The sequence below is a fragment of the Poecilia formosa genome, unplaced genomic scaffold, assembly GCF_000485575.1.
Source record: "Poecilia formosa unplaced genomic scaffold, Poecilia_formosa-5.1.2 Scaffold152, whole genome shotgun sequence".
In the NCBI taxonomy this organism is placed as follows: Eukaryota; Metazoa; Chordata; class Actinopteri; order Cyprinodontiformes; family Poeciliidae; genus Poecilia; species Poecilia formosa.
The window spans coordinates 1,337,938-1,357,388 of record NW_006800091.1 but is presented as its reverse complement, the minus strand read 5'-3'; the positions used below and the strand labels follow the sequence as shown (position 1 = coordinate 1,357,388).

Genomic DNA, 19,451 nt, shown 5'->3' with positions numbered 1-19,451 from the left:
ACACACACACACACACACATATATATATATATATATATGTGTGTGTGTGTGTGTGTATTTCAGAGCTGTTGGCAATGAATTCATAGAATTTTTATGTTTATATTAAGATATTTGAAAAGAAAAAGAATCAGGGTATGACTGAAAAAAAACAGACAGTAAAGGGAAAATGCATTAAATAAAATGAGAAAAATAAATAATAAAGGAAACTAATTTGTAAAACAGTAAGATTAGAAGTAAAATCATAAATATAAATCACATTTTATTTATATTTATATTTTAAAATCGCATATTTTAATTTTTGGATGCAACATCTGGTACATTAATTCCATCCATCCATCCATTTTCTGAACACCCTTGTCCCTCAGTGGGGTCGGGAGGGGTGCTGGTGCCTATCTCCAGCTAACGTTCCGGGCGAGAGGCGGGGTCACCCTGGACAGGTTGCCAGTCTGTCGCAGGGCAACACAGACACACAACCATGCGCACACACACACACTGGTACATTAATTACTTAGACAATTTATTTATTTCTGTATTGCCCATTTTGACAGGATCACTGGTTTATTGATATACTAACTTTTGTTAAAAATATTATAAGCCATAAAATGACACCATGTGCTGATTTTATTTTGCAATTTAAAATACTTAAAAACGTTTCTATATGTGTCTTACATCAGAATGTTGATTTGAATTACTTTTAAACATCTTTAATATTTGTGTCCCTCTGCTTGTTTCTTCAGGATGGCTCTCCCATGTCTCTGCCCTCGCCATATGCAGTTGGCCCTGCGTGTGTGTGGCTACGCAACACTCAGCGGGGCGTCCAGACCGCAGGAGAAGAGCGGCGAGCCAGTTTTCCAGTACGTCGGCAAGCACAGAAAGCCGACGCATAAAGTGTTTGTTTGGGGCTTCAGCTTCACTGGGGCACTGGGGATCCCCAGCTTCGTGGTGCCGGACAGTGGCAGCAAAAAACCTCGCAGATATCAGTATACTCCATACCGCCTGGAGACCGCAGAGCAGGTAAACATCACTAGCCGCATTTCTTTTAACCATATAGAATTGCGAAAATTGAAATTATGAAAATAAATGTGCTTAACAGAAACACACCAATTTTGAGAAAACTGACTTTTTTTTTGATAGGTTCAGAATAGTTTCACACCGCTTTCCACATTTTTATATATAAAAACATTTGAAAAACTTGTTGATCTGTCACATAAGAGCCAAGTAGAAAACATTGTAGTTTGTGACTTAGTTTAGATTTTTGTTATCTTAAAGGACTCTTGCTCTTGTGTTGCAGATTTCATCGGCTGCTTGTGGTTACGGCTTCACTCTCATGGCTTCTTCAACCAAAGACGTGACCAAACTTTGGGGCATGGGCCTGAACAAGGACTCCCAGCTGGGCTTCCAGCGCACACAACACAACCGCTGTAAGAGCTGGGCTGCTGCGGCTTCATCCTTCTGTTCTTATACCGCAAAAACAGAAAATCTTACCAAGTATTTCATGTTTGGTTTCTTGTGCAAACTTATAACATGTAAAATAAGACAAAACTAACTAACAAGTACCTCCTTAGTGAGATATAGAAGCTTGAATAATGATTAATTCTTGAATAGTGATAAAGTGACCAATTTCCATGGCAGATTATTTCACTTATACCAAGACTTTTTTGTGTTTCCATTAAGCAGATTTATTTTCAGAATGTCAAATTGTGCAAATATATGGTCAATGGAAAAGCAGCTTCTGTCAGTTTTAAATAGATAAGTGGTGTGAATACTCCTCTACCTATTACACCTAAATGTTTAAGTGCCTGAAAACTTGTTTCCACTTCCAGATTATGGTCTGTTGTAATGTAGATGAAAAAAAAAAAGAAAAATACAATTTTACTCATTTGTGTTAAAATAAATCTGCATTGTTACATAAAATGGAAAAACTAAGGTGTTTGAATACTTTCTGGTTGTTCTGTAATGGGAACATTGGTGTTTAGGCACCATCCATCCAAAATCCTTAAGACGTCTGGGTTTAGTATTGTTACAAAGTTAAATTTGTCTAAAACGGAAAATCTAAAAGACAGTTTCTTTGACTGTGAGTTTGTTGTTGTTCCCTTCATCCAGATAAAAGCTACGACTACGTTCTGGAGCCGTCGCCGGTGGCACTGCCTCTCTCCCAGCCTCAGCAGACCAGAGTGGTCCAGGTGTCCTGCGGCCGCGCCCACTCCCTGGTCCTCACCGACCACGAGGGAGGTGAGAACCACGACGAATCCTGGACAACAAAGACCTCTGCTCATGTTTTCCTTTTATGAGGAAAACATGGATGGAGAGAAAATAGAGAAAATTTAAGACCCAAATTTTCTGAGTTTGAACCATCAACCTCCGTCTTATGTGCATCGAATGAGATCCCACAGTTTGGCTCAAAAAGTGAATTTTTTTGGCAAGATATAGTAGCTTGTTTTTTCATCAGTAATTCCTTAATATTGATAAAAGGCACTTGGTTCACTGACAGATTATTTCACGTATAACTGCCCATTTTCCCATGTTGTTTATTGCCAGTGGAACTAATAATTCCAGTATTAAGGAAAACAAGCTCTTGTATGTTGCTAAAAAGTTACTATTAATTTAGTTTTGTCTTATTTCAAGAGCTCTATGATATTTGTATTATAAACCAGACACAAGTACTTGGTAGGATTTTGTGTTTTTGCATTGTAAGCATTTACCATTCACCTAATTTTTAGATTGGTGCACTGAAGAAAATTTTTTTTCATGCAAACAGTGTAAAAAGTTAGCTTCATGCCCTGGAACATTTAGTTTATAGTGACTTTAGCCACTCTCCAGGAAGTTTGAATACAAACCGGTAATTGGTTTGTTGTAACGTGTCTGTTTTTTTTTTTTTTTTAATTTGTAAAGAGAATCATGGCCAACCTAAACCAAGGTTCTGCTGAAGATTATTAGATGCTGAAGATTTTATTTTTCAAGCCAAGGGTAAATCTACTTTCACGTTTTCCATTTATTTCATTTAAGAGATAATTTATGTTAATCTAATCTATCAGCTCGGCTCCTCCAACAGAAACTTGCAGATATATAATTTAACCTGAAGCTGCTGCCGAAGCAAATAAACATGAATTTGCCGTTTTTTCTTTTTCTTCTTCATCTTCTTCTTCTTCTTCTTCTTCTTCTTCTTCTTCTTCTTCATGGATCCTGTTGCATCGTGGCTGCTGCCATCTTTCTGCCTCTCCAGTGTTCAGCATGGGGAACAACGCGTACGGCCAGTGTGGGAGGAAGATCATTGATGAAGAAGTCTACAGGTCTGTGCTCACACCTTCACCATTAAGTATGACTTGCTTACATTCATTATTTCCTAATCCTCATGTTTTCTGTAATCAGTCTCAACATTTCGTCCATGATGCCTTTTACTAGTTTGTTTGATGTTGTGTACAGCAGTGAAATTATTATATTTTGATCAACTTACATTGTTTGCTATAAAGTGTTATATTTAACATTAAAATATACCATTTTACCATAGTGTACACTGACTGCAGTAACTGTGCTAACCTCCTGATGGCGCTGTTTTCCCTGTGTTTCATCAGTGGCAGCCACATCATTCACAGGATCAAAGGCTTCAGCAGCAGGGTGGTCCAGGTCAGTCGTCTGTTAAAAATATGCAATGTGACAAAAAGAAAGCATGGTCCTTTTATAAATGAGGTTAAAAGTATAAATCAGGTTCTGAATATTAGAATATATTGGTCAATATATTGGTTGTTTATGCTGATTGTTGCCACTGAACTGGTAAAAATGCCTGGTCAGAAGCTGGGAAGTTTGGATAACTATAAAGTATCAACCAAGGCTACAACTAACAACTTATTTTAGTAATTTATTATTTAATTGATTATTGTGAGGATTAATTGGATTAAAAAAATTGGCATGTTCTGCCCATTTTTCGCTTAACCACTTAGGCTTATTTTATACAATGTTAGAAGTTAATTAAAAGATGCAAGCAAACAAGTAATTCACTTTCTTTTTTTAAATAAGAAAATAAGCATTTACTGTTTAGTTTTTGGCTCAACTGATTAATAATTGGATAGGAAAAAGTGCTTAATTGGAGAAATGTTACAGAATATGCACCAGGTGAAGCTTAAATATCAGGTTAGAAAAGATTTACAGACCAAGTAGATTTATTTATTTTTATTTTTTTTATTTTAAATGCAAATATATGTGTTTTTTGTACAGTTTTGGCTCAACTACTGCTTGGAGTGTGTTGTTCTTTCAGTCAGTGTTATTTTTAATCTGTATACTCAAGTTAACAATCAATTACTAAATTAGTTCATCATTATTTTAGTACTTGATTAATGATAATTAATCAATTGCTGATTAATCGTTTCAGTCCTAACACAGTTAAAATCATTATTTAGTTTTAGTTGAATCTTACTGCTCGGGTTGAAACTGCAGCAGCTCCTGATTTCGGGTTTTGTCCTCTAGGTGGCGTGTGGGCAGGACCACAGCTTGTTCCTCACTGACACAGGGAAAGTGTATTCCTGTGGATGGGGAGCCGACGGTCAGACGGGTCAGTGACATTCACACATTAACCCGAGGAGAAGATGTTTAACTGTGATTCTCACTTTCGTTATGAAAGGGTCAGAGCTTTGTTGCCTTTGTTGCAGAAATGGGACAGCTATGTTGCCATTTCATTTAAACTAGTTTTCTTTCATTGTCTGGTTTTTATATCCACAGGTGACATGAATATGGAATGTTTATCCAACGCTGTGAGAAATAATGCAAATATTTTACAACTCTTCACTAAGTAACTACAAAGACTGTCAAATGGCCAGAAACCTCTGGATGGAGGAGGCCATATGCAGAAAGTTGTCTCTGAAAATGTTTTGTTAAAACAAAACGGAGGATACCGGGATTAATTTTTAAAACTTAATAGACGTAAAGGAGACTTTAATGACTCCACTTATCATTTTGTTACCAAATTTGCTGTCATGTGTTTGTGCAATGACAATAAAGTAAGTCTAAGTGTAAAACTGGAGTAGATAATGCCTCATATTTCTCAGGTTTGGGCCATCTCAACATCAGCTCCTCCCCGGTGGAAGTGGGAGGCGAGCTCGCCGGCGTGGACGTGCAGCAGATCAACACATATGGAGACTGCAGCCTGGCTGTTTCCAGGGACGGTCAGCTGTTTGGCTGGGGAAACTCTGAGTACAGACAGCTGGCCTTGGCCACTGAGTCCACCCAGGTGAGGACGGCTGGGGAGGTTTTCAGGGTCTGAACAAGACTTCTGTGTTTGTGGTGGTGAGTTATTGCTTCAGGCACAGGAAGCTTTTCTAACAACTGGTTTGACATTTAGACTTTGACCAAGACACCAACAGAGATGCACTGATCCGATATTGATATCTGTATTGGCTCCTATATTGAAAAATGCTTTACTTGCTTTACATTATGCTTTAATTCTTAATTGCACTTGGAGTTTTTTTTTTTTATAAGTTTGACAAAGGCAGGCAACTTATTGTTTTTGTCAGATTCTTTATTATTTATTTTACATTGGCTGTTATACTCCTACTTGCACTGACTGAACAAAATAAAGTTGTGTTGTTTTTACATGTTTGACCAAGCTTGTGAAGCTATTAGTGCAGAGTTATCAAATACATTTGTAATTCAGTACATTTATGTCTGAGTTACAAAAAAAACCAAGCAAAACAAAAATGTTTGAAATCAAGTCAGCACTGTTTTTCTGTGTTGGTCAATAATAAACCTCAGATATCTGTGTCAGTATAAGAAGTGAAAACAGTGGATCGGTGCATCCCTAGACACAAAACATGATTTTGTCAGTGACTAATTGGGAGGACCGGGACATTTCCCAGTGGGCTGGTCTGACGTTTGGGCTGCAGGGGCCGGTTTCCTCTTTATTCTTTATATTTTTTGGCCTTTATGCAGTGGTTGTACTCGTAGGTTGATCATATAAGCTGCTACTGGAGTATGGAAGGCAGTTTTAACATAAAATAGGTTTCCTTTGATTGTCTGTGAAGCTGATTTTATGTGAAAAACGACGTGCCATAACTCCTGTATCCAAGTTGCATCCGCCTGCACTAGCAGGTCTCGTTTTTTCGGTTTCCTTTCCAAAGACACACCCTGACGTAAAACATCAGAGGTCTTGGTCAGCGGTGTTTAAAGATGGAAAGTAGAAGAACAAAGGGTAACGCAGAGAAGGATTAAAAAGAGGAGAGGTCTGGAAACGGATGCAGTTAATGTGCAAAAACTTGCAGCTTTTTCACAAAAACGAGCTTGCAGTTAGTAACATGAGAGGAGGACGATGAAACGGGTAAGGCAAACCACTAATCAGTCCAGTCAATGAAGTCAATGTGTGGCGTTGTAGCATGCAATCTAATATGTATGACGCAACGCCCCATAACTAGGAAACTTTGTCTTGTAGCAGCTCAGTCAGAAGGAAGAAACAGCGTCAAGCAGAATGAGACCACAAACCCACAAAGGACAGGTAGGATTACTTATTGAGTGGATAGCCATTATTAGAATCAATAAAAAGAAGAGTCTGGTGTAGAACTGCGTATAAAAAGAGCCCTGAGACACCAGATAAATTAGCTCATTACAACTGATCTGAATTGACCTGAGAACTTTGTGAAAAAATTGAGAAGTAAGATCATTTTTAAAATGTGATTTAGTGTCAGAGCAGAGCCAGGAGCTGAGTAGTAAGTTCTCATTTCTTTAGACAATACTGTAATAAAGTCCTAAAGACCACCAGTCCACTGCTCAGGTGTATATTTCTGTTTATAGCTGGTCATGTTTCTTTAAAACTACTCTTATGCCTCAGGAAAAAAGATAGTAGGCTCATTAGAAAGTTGTCAAACTGTGAATAACAGATTGCAGAGAGGAGTGCAATTTTTTAAAAATCTAATCATAAGGATAACTGTGAAAACTCATTTGCTTGATATTTTAAATGTTGTTGTTTATTTATATAGCACATTTCAGCAACAACAATTTAAGGAGTTTTACATTCCAGTGGCCAAATAAGGAGAAATAAAAAGTTGTAAATCAGACCAGAATTAATCAATGTTCTAGTTATTATTAATGGAAGGCAAATCTAAACGGCTGGGTTTTTATTCTTGATTTAAAGGAACTCAATGTTTCAGCTGTTTTCCAGTTTTCTGGAAGTTTGTTCCAGATTTGTGGTGCATAGAAGCTGAATGCTGCTTCTCCATGTTTGGTTCTGGTTCTGTTGATGCAGAGCAGAACCAGAACCAGAAGATCTGAGGGGTCTGGAAGGTTGCTATGACAACAGCAGATATTGTGGTGCTTAGCAGTTCTTAAAGTCGTTTCTCTCGGTGAGCAGATTTCAGAGCTGAGGTGATGTGCTCTATGTTCCAGGTTTTAGTGAGAACAGCAGCAGTGTTCTGGATCAGCTGCAGTTTTTTCTAAAAAATTTTTTGAAGGCAGACCTGTGAAGACACTGTTGCAGTAATCAGTTTGACTTAAGAGAAACGAGTTTCTCTAGATCTTTCTGAGACTTTAGTTCTTTAATTCTGGAAATGTTCTTCAGGTGATAGAAGGCCGACTGTAACTGTCTTTATGTGGCGTTGAAGGTTCAGGTCAGAGTTCATCACTACTCCCAGATTTTGGGCCTGATGGCTGATTTTTAGTTGTGATAACTGAAGCTGTGTGCTGACTGTACATCGTTCCTCTTTAAGTTGTTCCTCTGCATAAAGTTTTGGCCCCTCCACACATCCAGTGCCTTACATCTAACAACCGGCCCATATCTTCACTGATTAATGGACAGCAGCTCTTGCTTCTTTGAGGTCATTGCTGATGTCTTGATGTAATTTCACTGTTTAGATGAACTCTCCGCGTCATCTCCCTCTAAAAGGCTGTGGGAAGGTGGTTCAGGCAGCATGTGGAGGAACCCAGGTGGCCGTTCTCAATGGTGAGTCCACAAAGTGATCGTTACCGTTGTCTTTAACTAAACCCAGGAAGGAAAACGCTGAAGTACACAGACTCATTCAGGTATCTGAAGCCTTCATTTCCTGACGTTTCTGAATTCTTCCAGAAAAAGGAGAGGTGTTTGTTTGGGGCTATGGCATTCTGGGAAAAGGTCCGAATCTCTCTGAGTCTTCGAACCCGGAGAGGATTCCTCCCACTCTGTTTGGACGCTCGGAGTTCAACCCCTCTGTGGCCGTCGTCAAGATCAGGTGTGGCCTCAGCCATTTTGCAGCAGTGACAGGTGAGACTCAGATATGGTCACATTTTTGAGAAATTCTCCTTGACGTTTGAGTTGTCGGATCATGTTTTAAGTAGCAGAAATGGAAACATCCGCTGGTTTCTCACTGTTTTAAGATTCTGTAACTGAGAATAAATGTTTGAAATGTTGCATTGAGCCCCAACCAAGTATTGCGCGAAAAAAATTGGCATATTTTTCAGAAACCTGACATTTGTGCTTTAAAAATCTGTTTTTGATTTGTCTAATTTTATATTTTATATTATAATTTTATATTCTAATTTGGGTTTTCATTCCATGTGAGCCAGAATCATTAAAATTATTACTATTAAAATATTTCCCTCTGTCTATGGGAGTTTGTCTTGTTGAATTAAATGAACTTTTCAGTGATAATTTCATTTATTGAGGTTCACTCACAAATTCCTAATTATATAAACCCTTTCCCCTAAACCAGGGCTCTGGATCTGCAAGTGACTCTATATAACTTTGTACAAAATTGATAATTAATGATTTTTCCAAACTAGGTAGAATGACAAATCCAGATTTTACCAGTTTTTCATTTCATTAAATATTTTTATTACGTGAGACTAAAAGTACCGATAATGTATTTATAGATCAATTTTTCTGGTTCCATTTATCATTTTGGAAACTGGAAACTATGCGTCACAAATATCAGGATCCCATTGAAGAAGACATATCAATCCTATTGCTTGCTACCTTTTTATTTTTTTTCTCTCTATTTAAAATATAATGCCGACTCCTGCTGTGACAGACCTTTAACTCTGAGACGAGACGTTACAAACTGAAGTGCGTAGCTTTGATGTCGCCGTTTGGTTTTCAGATCGAGGTGAACTTTTCGTTTGGGGGAAGAACGTCAGAGGCTGCTTGGGTATCGGAAAGAAAGATGACCAGTTCTTCCCCTGGAGGGTAAGAACACAGATCACATTTTATTTAGTTTTTAGGCTAAAGATTTTAAATATGTTGTACAAGTTGGGTATTTAGGGTTAGCTTTGTCTTTTACAGCCGTCTCCATCTTGTCTTCATCTATAAAGCTTTCAAATTGTAGTCACGTTTGTAATAATTCATAAAGGAACTTTTGGATGCAATATTTGGTTGGCTGTTATAGGTTTAGTGACAGATTCATGCTCCAAACACCTAAAAGATGCAGAAACTTTTTATTTTCAATGTTTGACATTACATCAGAACAAACTTATCTTGTTTTACATCAGCTGTTCTGATGATGACTGTTTTTTGAAGGGTCATTTTGTTTATAGAGACTTCATAATCCATGTTATTTATGGTTTCAGTTGTTTGTGCTTTTTATTGTTTTGGGTGGTTTTATTTTGAATATTTGAAATATCTTCCAGTTACAGAAACCTTTGACAGGGCAAACTTGCATTATTATGCCATTATTATTATATTAGTTAAAAATGATCTCAAAATGACAATATTATAATTTACCGCAATCATTTCTGGGACAATTTATTGCCATCAAAATTTGCCATGACAGGCTTAGATGTGTAAGAATGTTGTAGGAAGACAAATGCAGTTCATTTTCTTAAGTTGAATCAATAAAAGATGAAAAAATAAAAAAAACAATAGGTTTGATGAACTTTGAGCTAAATACTTTCAGTGTCCAGGTCTTTCATGAAAATGAGGTCTAGCTCTCAGCGGGGTCTACCTGGTTAATTACAGGAAATACAAGAATATTTTCAGTGTAATTAGGTTTGTTGTTGACTGAAAAAAATTAACAACACATTTTTTTTTCTACATGAGTTGTGTGTAACATATTTTGCCGTAGGTTTTTTTTTCTTGGCCAGTTTCTTTCTAAATGAGACATTTATAGATGAGGCTCCTGATGTTAAAACCTTAGAGCTGACATGGAGGGCTTTCTTCTTCCCATGACTATATGAAGAGTACTGTGCAAAAATTTTAAACCACTAACGCTTTCAACACACTTTGCTCCAAGCAGCCAAACTTTCACTTTAAAATAGTCTTAATCTGTATTTCTGAGGCTCTTCAGTGTCGTTCTTGTACCTGATTGTGACAGAATACTGAGCCGTTTGGACTTAAAAATGATAAAATCAAACAGCTGGCAGCAGATTTTTCACAGTTTCTGTTCTCTGCTGATATATTTTCTGTATGTTGTTGTAAAACTCCAGAACCCGACGGTTTATTTAACGTTTCACATCTGAAAAAGATTGTCTCGCTGTTTTAAACCTCTGCACCTGCTTGTTCCCCCGGAGAGCTTTTCATTTCACCTCCGCAGACGTACATTAGCATTTAAACAGGATTTGAGGGCGTGGAAGTCTCCGTGGAAACCCTGCGGGGTTTGGAGCGCACCAGGAATCAAAATAAACTGATGTGTGAACAGAAAGATGGAAACGGTTTGTGCTGCTTATGTTCTGATCTGTGCGTCTCTCTGTAAAGGTGACCGTTCCAGGTCAGGTGGTGGATGTAGCGTGCGGTGTGGACCACATGGTGGCGCTGGTGAAGTCTCTCCTGTGAGCTGGGATCCATCAGGTGACGACTGAAGGTGGAACCAGAACCAGCTCTTTACTTCCAGACTGAATCTGGACTCATTAAATAGACTTTCCCCCCCCCGAGTTTAAATCTCCAGTCGGTCGTTTTGCGGCACATGGAGATTATTTACGACACGAAGGAAGAGAAACGGCAAAGAGCTTGGAAAAGGAAGCGGTTCTGAGGAATCGGGTTCTGGTTGTTTTTGGTACTTCTGGACTTTGTGTTTGAGCTGCAATAATAATAATGATCGGATGGATTATTATGCAGCAGAAAATGGGCTCAGGTTGTAATAATGTAATCTGAAACTGACCATTTTTGCTAAAAAAATAAAATTTGCAAATAAATAAAAGATGTATATAATAAGAATATTCTGATGTTAATTCAGTTTGTTCTATTTTATGCATCCATATAATTTTTTTGCAAGATCTTCCTCCACTAAGCTTGTCAGTTTCTGAGATCGACTGGAGGAATAAAACCTGATAATTCACTGAATCAGTTTATCCCAGCGCTGGGCGCTTTGGCTTAAAAAAAAAAAAAAAAAATAAAATCTTATTTTCATACCAGATCTGATTTTAATCTTTTTTTCTTTTCTTTACAAAAGAAAATTACAGCGACAGAAAATATTTTCAGAAAATGCCTTGTATTTTACGCATCTTTTCTGCGAGTTGTACAGAGAATTAGGGCTACAAGAAATTTTATTTAGTTAGAAGAATTTAGTCACAAGACTAACAGTACTAAAAATGTGACTTTACGAGAACGTAAAATTATGAGAAAAAGCTTCGAGAGTTATCAAAATATGTGTTGACAAATAAATGGTCAGAGAAAACACAGCTACTGAGAGCAAAGTGGAACCAGAGTAGAATTCTGTACAGATTCCTGAAGTGTTGAAAGGATGTGAAATTTCTGTCAGGGTTTCTAATGTGGTTCTTTTTATTTTTATCAAGAACTGGACAGAAAATGAACTAAACAGCCAAAAAGTAAGAAAAAAAAGTTTTGATAAAGAGCAAGAAAGTCTGGTGCTTGGAAGAAAGATAGAGGAAGTTTGAGATGTTTGCTGTGTGATTTGAAGCTGTGACCTTTGACCTCAGCACAGTGATTTCCTGAAAGGTCCAACTGCTGTTAGGAGCAGTCGGACCTTTCAGCTGAATAACTGCAGGTACCTGGGGGATTTCGCAGACGATCCACAGGATTATGTAAGAGGTAAGACAATCATGAGGGATAACGCTAACGGTCCACACAGGCTCCTGTAACCCCGCCTTGACCATTCTCTTTTTGTTCAGGTCGGGTCAGAGGTGAGCCCAGCAGCCGCATCATAGGAAGCAGGAGGAAGGAGACGGGTGAGTTACCTGGTTTTATTCCCCGCCTTGCATAGAGCCACATTAGAAATATCTGTGTAATTACAGCAGTTATCGGCTCCTCTGTTGAAAACACAGTAATCTGTCACTGAACGTTCTGGAAAATTTAGACTCAATTACTTAGATTGGGGGGAAAAAAATACAAGATTCAGGAATAATTTTACAGCAAAAAAATTCATTTGTGCTGCTATGATTTTTAAGGAAAATAAAAATTTATAAAACAGTTATTCAGAGATTAATACCATTTGATTCACACCAAACTGGCTTAACTGTGTTCATGTGGAGGGGCTGGTTGACCTTTGATGACCTCTGGTCATTTTGTTAATATCTTTAAAATGATAGCAGCACAAACAAGTGCCTATGCTGCACAAATGTTTGACAGTAATTTTGTTTAGTTTGATCCAAACTAAACAAAATTAGTTTGGATCAAATATTTTGGCTTGATAAAAAATATTTGTAATATTGATACAAAGTCGGTATCAGCAACAGATTGATGCTAGCAAGGTAAAATCAATACTTTAGTTTCAGATTTCCTGTTAAAATGTTATTTTGTATTGTAGTTTCCCAACTCTACTGTAAGGTTTCTCTCGAGTTGCTCTCACATAACTTTTTGCACCTTATTTTGGTAAAATGCGAATAGATTTGTTTTTCATTATCTGGATATGTTTTTAAATGATTTTATAGCGACCTATGAACTTTATCTGGATTCACTTCTAGATTTGAACAAACCTGGGACAGATTTTTTAAGCAAGTTTTATTTTCAATCATCCCTTCTGTGGGTATTAGGGCTATGAGAATTTATTATTTATCAGAACGGTGTCTTAATATTTGCAGGATAAAATTTTAATTTTACCATTAGAACATCTTAAAATTATGAACATCTTAAAATTATGAGGAAAAAAAGCTGTTTTAATGACAAAAAAGCTTGAATAATTAATTTTTCAATTGTTTTCTCCAAAAATGTCTATTCTGGTCATTTTAACACTTTATTCTCGCATTACAACAGTTTTCTGGTAACATTGCTTTATTTTGTCGTAAAGTTAAACTGAATTTCAAGTCCAAATAAATAGAAGCTGTAAAATAGAAGCTGTAAAACACGCTTGTCAAACAAGATGGCTGCCTTGGGTACATTGACATAAATCTGAACTATTAAAAAAAAAAAAAAAAAATCAAAATTTTCCACAAATCATATCTTCAAAATCCAAAAATTGGATTATTTAAAATCTGTTTATCTCTCAACCCTTTGCTGATTTATTACATAAAGTTCCAGTAAAATCATCAGGAGTTGAAGCTAATCTCTTTCCTTTATTTCTCTCCATAAGTAATCCTAGAGGATTTGAAAATCAGATTGCACCTGGTAAGTAAAAACACAGAGGCTCAATAGAAAAAAAACAAACAAAACAGCTCGTTTATTTTGTTTTCACACGAGAAGCTCCAAGTGAAAAGCTTTTAACATGTTTCTTTGAAATGCAATCAGAAAAACAAAAGTTACCTTCCTGGAGTTTTAACACTGATAGACATGATTTCTACTAATCTGATCAGAGGCTGAAGGCCAGGGAGAACATCGTCACAACTTCTTCCACATGGATAAAATCATCGTGAAGTGAGAAGTCCTCTCTGGTTTCACATCAGTACAGCAGGTCAGTGTGGGGGGGGGACCTGTGTTAAAGTGCAGACTAGAGCCGGAGGGGGGCGGCTTCAAGACCTAAATGGACACCAGGGGTCAGAGAGGAGCCTTCCTTCCCCCTGTGAACCGTAGCTTATGTTCAGCACATTTTCAAAGTGGCTCAGTAATTTATTACGACTGTAGATCACCATTCATCGAGTCTCACTGCGGCGTCACACTGTGAGCAACGCCAGCGTCAGGAAAACATCGCAGAGTGCAGGTTTTTATTGGCCTGTTCTGAGGTGAAACAGTTGGTTTTAAAGTGTAAACACTTTAGAGGATTAGAGACGCTAAAAAAAGAATTCTGACTTTAATCTCAGAATTGTAACTTTTTTTTTTTTCTCAGAATTGTTTATACACAATTTCATCCAAATCTAGTCTGAAAACTCAAATCTAGGTACAGGCTTCTAGTGTGGATAAAGTTTACAATTCTAAAACAAGAAACAGCTAAGTAATTATTATATTTTGACGCAGAATTAGAATTCAAAGAATTAATTCAGAAAAAAAAGTCTAAATTCTGAGATTAAATTCAAAATTCTGTTTTTATTCAGTGGTCCTAATTATCTTCTTTAAACCCTTGGTAATAGTTGAAGGATTTTTTTTTTTGTTTAATGTAGTGTACAACTCAAAAAGGATCAACTGATTGGCCCAACAATGGAGTTTTAAAAGTGGTCTGATGGATAAACAGCACATAATTTATTTATAAAATTGTTTTAAGTAATTTTTTAATCAAAAAGTTTTTAAAGATCATTGTGCAATGCCTTAAGGACGCATTAATCTGTGAAGTTTTTATTTTGCAGCTTTCTGCAACAAAAAAACCCCGACAGGAAGGGAAAAAGCAGATAGCCAAGTTTCCAGCTGTTTCTGGTGAAAATGTTGATTTAAGCATTAGGAAAGCATCATTGAAAGCTTAGAGTTTTGTTAATTTAAATGAAGAAACAAACATTTTGGTTTGCTTCAGATGCTTTATGGTTCATATGAATGATTGTTTCTGTATCTAATGCTATGTTGGTTCAAGCTGACTCATGTTTCTGTCTTCAAAATGTATTCTCTCCTAATCTGGTCAAAAACAACTTCATGATTTCATCAAGATGTTTAAAATTTTAGTCAGTCAGGACCAACTTTTGGCTAGAAATGGAAAAACAGCTGCTTGTTCTTGGCTGGAGAACTTCTGTAATTTCTACATCAGTTTTATGAATAAAAATAATTTTAAATGTATTTAAATCAGGCTCTTGTTTTCACAGGGGACTCAGGCAGAACTGAAGGTGTTGAGCCTGATTCTCTCCCTGTTCAGACCCAAAGTTAAAATCAGAACTTTAACAGATAAATCAGAAAATGTTATTTCGGTTGTAGCTGATGGCTATTTGATAAAAGTGAAAGCAAGTTGAAAAGGTGAATGTTACCAAGAAGTGGAATTACAAGTTACAGCTGGAACTTCCTGTTTCCATGCAGGGACCAAGATCCAGAGTTTAAATATTCAAAAAATAATTTTGGTATTATTTTCTAAACCTTTTTTTTTATTATTAAAGAGTGTTGGTGCTCTTTAATAGAGCGGTCAGTGCTCATGCTACTTAGCAGTTTTTCCTTCCATGTTTTTTTTTTCTTTCCAATTAGATGTCTCTGCTGAGCAAAACAGTTACAAATTAAATGATATTTAATAATATATGACCCAGAATAATAATTCTGACATCATATGGTAACCAGCAGAAGCATTACGGCGATTATTTTTTTCCAGATTGGCTAATATAAGGTAATGCAAATTGTTATGTCTTAGAAACAATAGTGAAATAAGATAAAACATCATATCTATACATTTCTACAATTTTGATAACTTCAAATAAGTGAGAATTGTTGGGTTTGTTACAATGCATCTCTGTTAAAATAATAATAAAAAAAAAAACTAATTTGTAAGTTATTTAAATTTCTTCTCAGTTCTGGGAACTGAGAAGAACTTTCCAGAAACTAGTTTAGGTTTTAGAGACAAAGTTTTGTAAAATATTTCATTTGGGAGGCGTAAAGCTGACCTGTGAACACCAAACAATAACAGTGCAATGATGATGGAGTGTCTTTAAAGTTTTCCATATACACCTGAAATCAAATCTTTTAGGTTCCAATTTTAAGTACTGATTTATTAGATTATGAAGAGTAATTAATGCTAAATTCGAGTCAGTTCTAAAATCAGCCAGGCTGCTCACAGTGTGAATTCACCAAACATCTCAAAGCACATCTTAAGATTTCCTTCATGTGTCGCCAGACCAGACTTCCCATAATAACCAAAAGGTGTGAAGCACTGGGTCAGGTCATTGCTGGTTCAGTTTAACAAGGACTAAAAGATAAAATGAAAAGTCTAACTATGAAACCGCCTCCTTCACTGCAAATGCGCAGCGGTCAGACAAGGCATCGGGTTCGGCGTTCAAGCACATTGGCACTGAGAAAACGATGGGGGAGGGGAGAGATGGAGAGCTTACTGAATATTTCTTTGATTTGGAGTACATTCGTCATTCTTCCTTGAGAGGATTGAAGTAGGTTTTACAGTATGGTGCTGGTGGGAGGAAGCAGCTTTTAGAGGTAAAGAAACATCAAGTGTAGCAAACTAAAGCAGTGGCGGCTGGCAGCCAGCAGGGGGCTCCAGGGAGAAAAACAACAGTGATGGCAGCAGAAGCCTCCTTCTTCTCTGAGCTGATCCACAGCAACCCACCAACACACTCTTGGCACTTTTTGGGCAATGATAAACGTTTGAACGAAATGACTGGAAAAACAACAAAAAAACTAAACAAAACAAGGTCGTTCACTGCGCTGTGCTCTCGGTCCGCAGAGCTCTGATCACGCTTTGGATGTTCTCTTCCGGGACCTGGAAGAGAAGCGGCAACAAGAAATTTTGTTTTAGTAGATAAGGTTACTTAGTTCACACGGTCTGGTAGTAAGAAAGCAGAGATGATAAAAACGACTGAACAGATGAATGAGGAGAGGCAGACTGCTGCACTCAGCTGAAAATTTTACCATTATAAACAGACAGCATCTAGCGACCAAAAGCTAAGCATTGTGTTTGTCTACTGCATATAAGATACTGACTACTAAGGTTTTCCTACCAGAGCATGGTCAAACTTGAAGGTACTAATGTAGTAAGCAGGAATGTCAGCTGTTGCCAGAGGTTCTGATATTTGAGCCACGATGCCGCATTCATCTGCAAAACACGTCAGAAAAAAAAAAAAAATCAACTCTTCATCTCAACATTGACAAAAACGGTTTGCATTGTTTTCTAAGTGCAAAAATACAAAACCAGAAGCAAATATTACAGTGGATAATCCATAATCCACAACTGATCCCCAACTTTCATTTAAGGAACATATCAAAAAAATAATTTATGTAATTAAATTTCTTTATCCAAGTAATCATCCAGAATAACCAATTAATTGGATATTAAAATTGTTAATTTTAGGAGCCATTGAAGCTTCCTGTAGCTCTCAGACTAAGAAGAGCTACAAGAAGTCGACTAATCCTTCAAAATAAAACAGCAGGAACTCACCAAAGCCTAAAGGTTGTCCTCCAATTCGAACCATTTTCCAGAGCTCACCAGAGGCGCTGGTGAAGAGAACGTTGTTTGGAAACCTGGAAGAGAAGAAATGACAGATTAAAACTGAAAAAAAAATCCAGATTTAAACATCACTAAAATCAGTTAAAAACCTGACCCCATAGACATTTTAGACAAAATAATGACTAAATACACAAAGCCATTTTGAATAATGTATTCATTCAAAGCATAATTATCATGCTTTTTACTATCCACAGCTAACTATGATAATTGTAGAAACAAGAAATTACTTAAATACAACCAGACTGACAACACAAAGCCCTGATGGATGTTGTTGCTATGGAGACACACCACAACCAGTTGTTAGGTTTAGGAGACTTAACATTTAAATAACTTTTTTTTTCCTTAATAAATTAAACTACATTTTGTATTTATTCTTTGTGGTATCAAATCTGAGATATGTAAGTGAGATGAAATCATGAAGACGAAACATGTCAGGTGGTAAATGTGGTTTCTTTGGAATATTTTCTGTAACTTCATGTATTTTTCCCTCATCCAGGAACTTTCTACAATAAAGTGAAGCTGCGATGTTTCAATGTCATCTCTACAAAACACCACTCGTAGAAAAGTATGGTTGTTGGTTGCCATGGAGACTAAACGCTGGCTGGGGAAGAGATTTTTTTGAGAACAGCGACGCCACACAAGTGATGTTTGATCTCCTAAATCTGAAGGAAAAAAAATCTATATAATCCACAGCATTCAGGACAAAACCTGTTGGTTTATTGGATATAGTTTTTTTAATAAGAGGTTGAGTTACTTAGCTTATCTAACATTTACTATAAATAGTAAATGGCCAGGTGCTGAATAAGAAATCTGCAAGTAATGAAAAATACTAGAGGGGTGATAGATTAGGAAAAAAATGGATAGATTGATGAACAACTGATTATCCAGAAACTCCATTCCCTATGAGACAGGGAATAAACTTAAAAACATTTATGTAATTTTATGTGTTAATGTTATTTGTATGGCATGTTTGTTTCATGGGACTGTGAATGGAAATGAGCATCTTGTTAAATCCGGTGTATTTACATTATTAATATTGTACCATTGTACCATCATTAATATTCATTATTCCATCAAATAAAATATATTCAACTATTGATTAATTATCCAAGCATTTATTTATTTATTTTTTTACTTTTGGTTTGTTTCACAAATAAATAAGGTAAATTGAAGATATTCAGTGGTTAAAATAGAAATGAGAATAAGAACAGGTAGATTCTTCAGCTTGTTAAACCCAGGAAACTGCAAAGTGAAGACAAATAGGTCCCCTGTCCCTTTAAGGCACAACATTACAGAAAACATGGGGACAATTCTGACCTACATGCTACAGAAACCTGAAACCAAAGGTTTGATTCATATTTTTTAAATGATTTTTTTGTTATGATTTCAGTTAAGGCATCAATGACATGTCCACTTCTGGTTCTGAATGGCCGGGCTTTGATTAGGCCGTTAGGGACGAGGTGGAACATGAAGCCGGATGCTTTTCTGCATGGGCTCCAAGCTTAATGAGGGAGTTCATGGAGAGAAAATGGGGGACTCGGTGGAGAAGGAATGAGTCAGAACGACACCCACTGTGATTTAAGTACACCGCATCCACCCAAGAGGTTCGTTATTGCTTAGCAACAAGCTAATCACCCCCTCAAATAGCAATCATGAATTTATTCCCCCGATATAAAAGTAACGACCCCTTTAGCAGAGAAAAACAACATCTTGAGGAAACGAGTGGGATTTTCAGGGAAAAAGAAAGATAATTAAGTTTAATTTGTGCTCACCTCTGAGCCGTCTGTTCGTCCATGACCAGAGAGATGTAGCCCTCGATCAGCGAGAAGGAGAAGAAGCGGATATGACTGGAGTCCTCGCCGGACGCCCCGACCTCTTTTGACCTGGGGAAGAAACTGAAACCTTCAGGAACTCAACGTCTCTTATGGTCACATCCAGCTCGTTTTCATTCCTAAAGGTAACCTGAGGTCTACGACCCATACAAAACATATTACATTTCATTGCACCAACTCATTCTTATATAATCAGATTTTAGTCTGATCAGTTCTGCCTATTTTCAGAAGGAGCCATTTTATGGTGTCTTTTCACTTTAAATTAAAATAA

General features: G+C 36.9%; 2 protein-coding genes across 3 annotated transcripts in view; one reads left to right on the top strand and one right to left on the bottom strand.

Moving 5' to 3' along the window:
• Window positions 1-11,295, top strand: part of rcc1l (RCC1 like) — a 16,605-nt gene extending 5,310 nt beyond the window's left edge. Inside the window, exons 2-13 of one of the 2 annotated variants that reach the window (XM_016677283.1) lie at window positions 738-1,014; window positions 1,292-1,421; window positions 2,104-2,232; window positions 3,224-3,290; window positions 3,573-3,624; window positions 4,462-4,546; window positions 5,040-5,221; window positions 6,416-6,478; window positions 7,831-7,918; window positions 8,042-8,215; window positions 9,051-9,136; window positions 10,640-11,295. In XM_016677283.1, coding sequence (XP_016532769.1) covers window positions 739-1,014; window positions 1,292-1,421; window positions 2,104-2,232; window positions 3,224-3,290; window positions 3,573-3,624; window positions 4,462-4,546; window positions 5,040-5,221; window positions 6,416-6,478; window positions 7,831-7,918; window positions 8,042-8,215; window positions 9,051-9,136; window positions 10,640-10,717 — 1,410 coding nt within the window. In that variant the 5' untranslated portion in view covers window position 738 and the 3' untranslated portion in view covers window positions 10,718-11,295. The remainder of the gene's footprint in view (window positions 1-737; window positions 1,015-1,291; window positions 1,422-2,103; window positions 2,233-3,223; window positions 3,291-3,572; window positions 3,625-4,461; window positions 4,547-5,039; window positions 5,222-6,415; window positions 6,479-7,830; window positions 7,919-8,041; window positions 8,216-9,050; window positions 9,137-10,639) is intronic. The other variant, XM_007563881.2, reaches the window with a different exon arrangement.
• Window positions 11,296-13,468: 2,173 nt separating this feature from the next.
• LOC103146136 (GATS-like protein 2) lies at window positions 13,469-19,362 on the bottom strand. The gene is made up of 5 exons (XM_016677279.1): window positions 19,359-19,362; window positions 19,121-19,250; window positions 17,280-17,362; window positions 16,843-16,937; window positions 13,469-16,604 (listed from the first exon to the last, which is right to left on the bottom strand). The coding sequence occupies exons 1-5, from the start codon at window positions 19,360-19,362 to the stop codon at window positions 16,542-16,544; spliced, it is 375 nt and encodes a 124-aa protein (XP_016532765.1). The 3' UTR covers window positions 13,469-16,541.
• Between the last annotated feature and the right edge of the window lie 89 nt (window positions 19,363-19,451).

Coding starts and splice junctions, on each gene's coding strand:
- LOC103146136 (XM_016677279.1), bottom strand. Junction 17,363..19,120: donor GACGAACAGACGGCTCAGAG/GTGAGCACAAAT, acceptor CTTCTCTTCCAG/GTTTCCAAACAACGTTCTCT. Junction 16,938..17,279: donor AGGACAACCTTTAGGCTTTG/GTGAGTTCCTGC, acceptor CGTGTTTTGCAG/ATGAATGCGGCATCGTGGCT.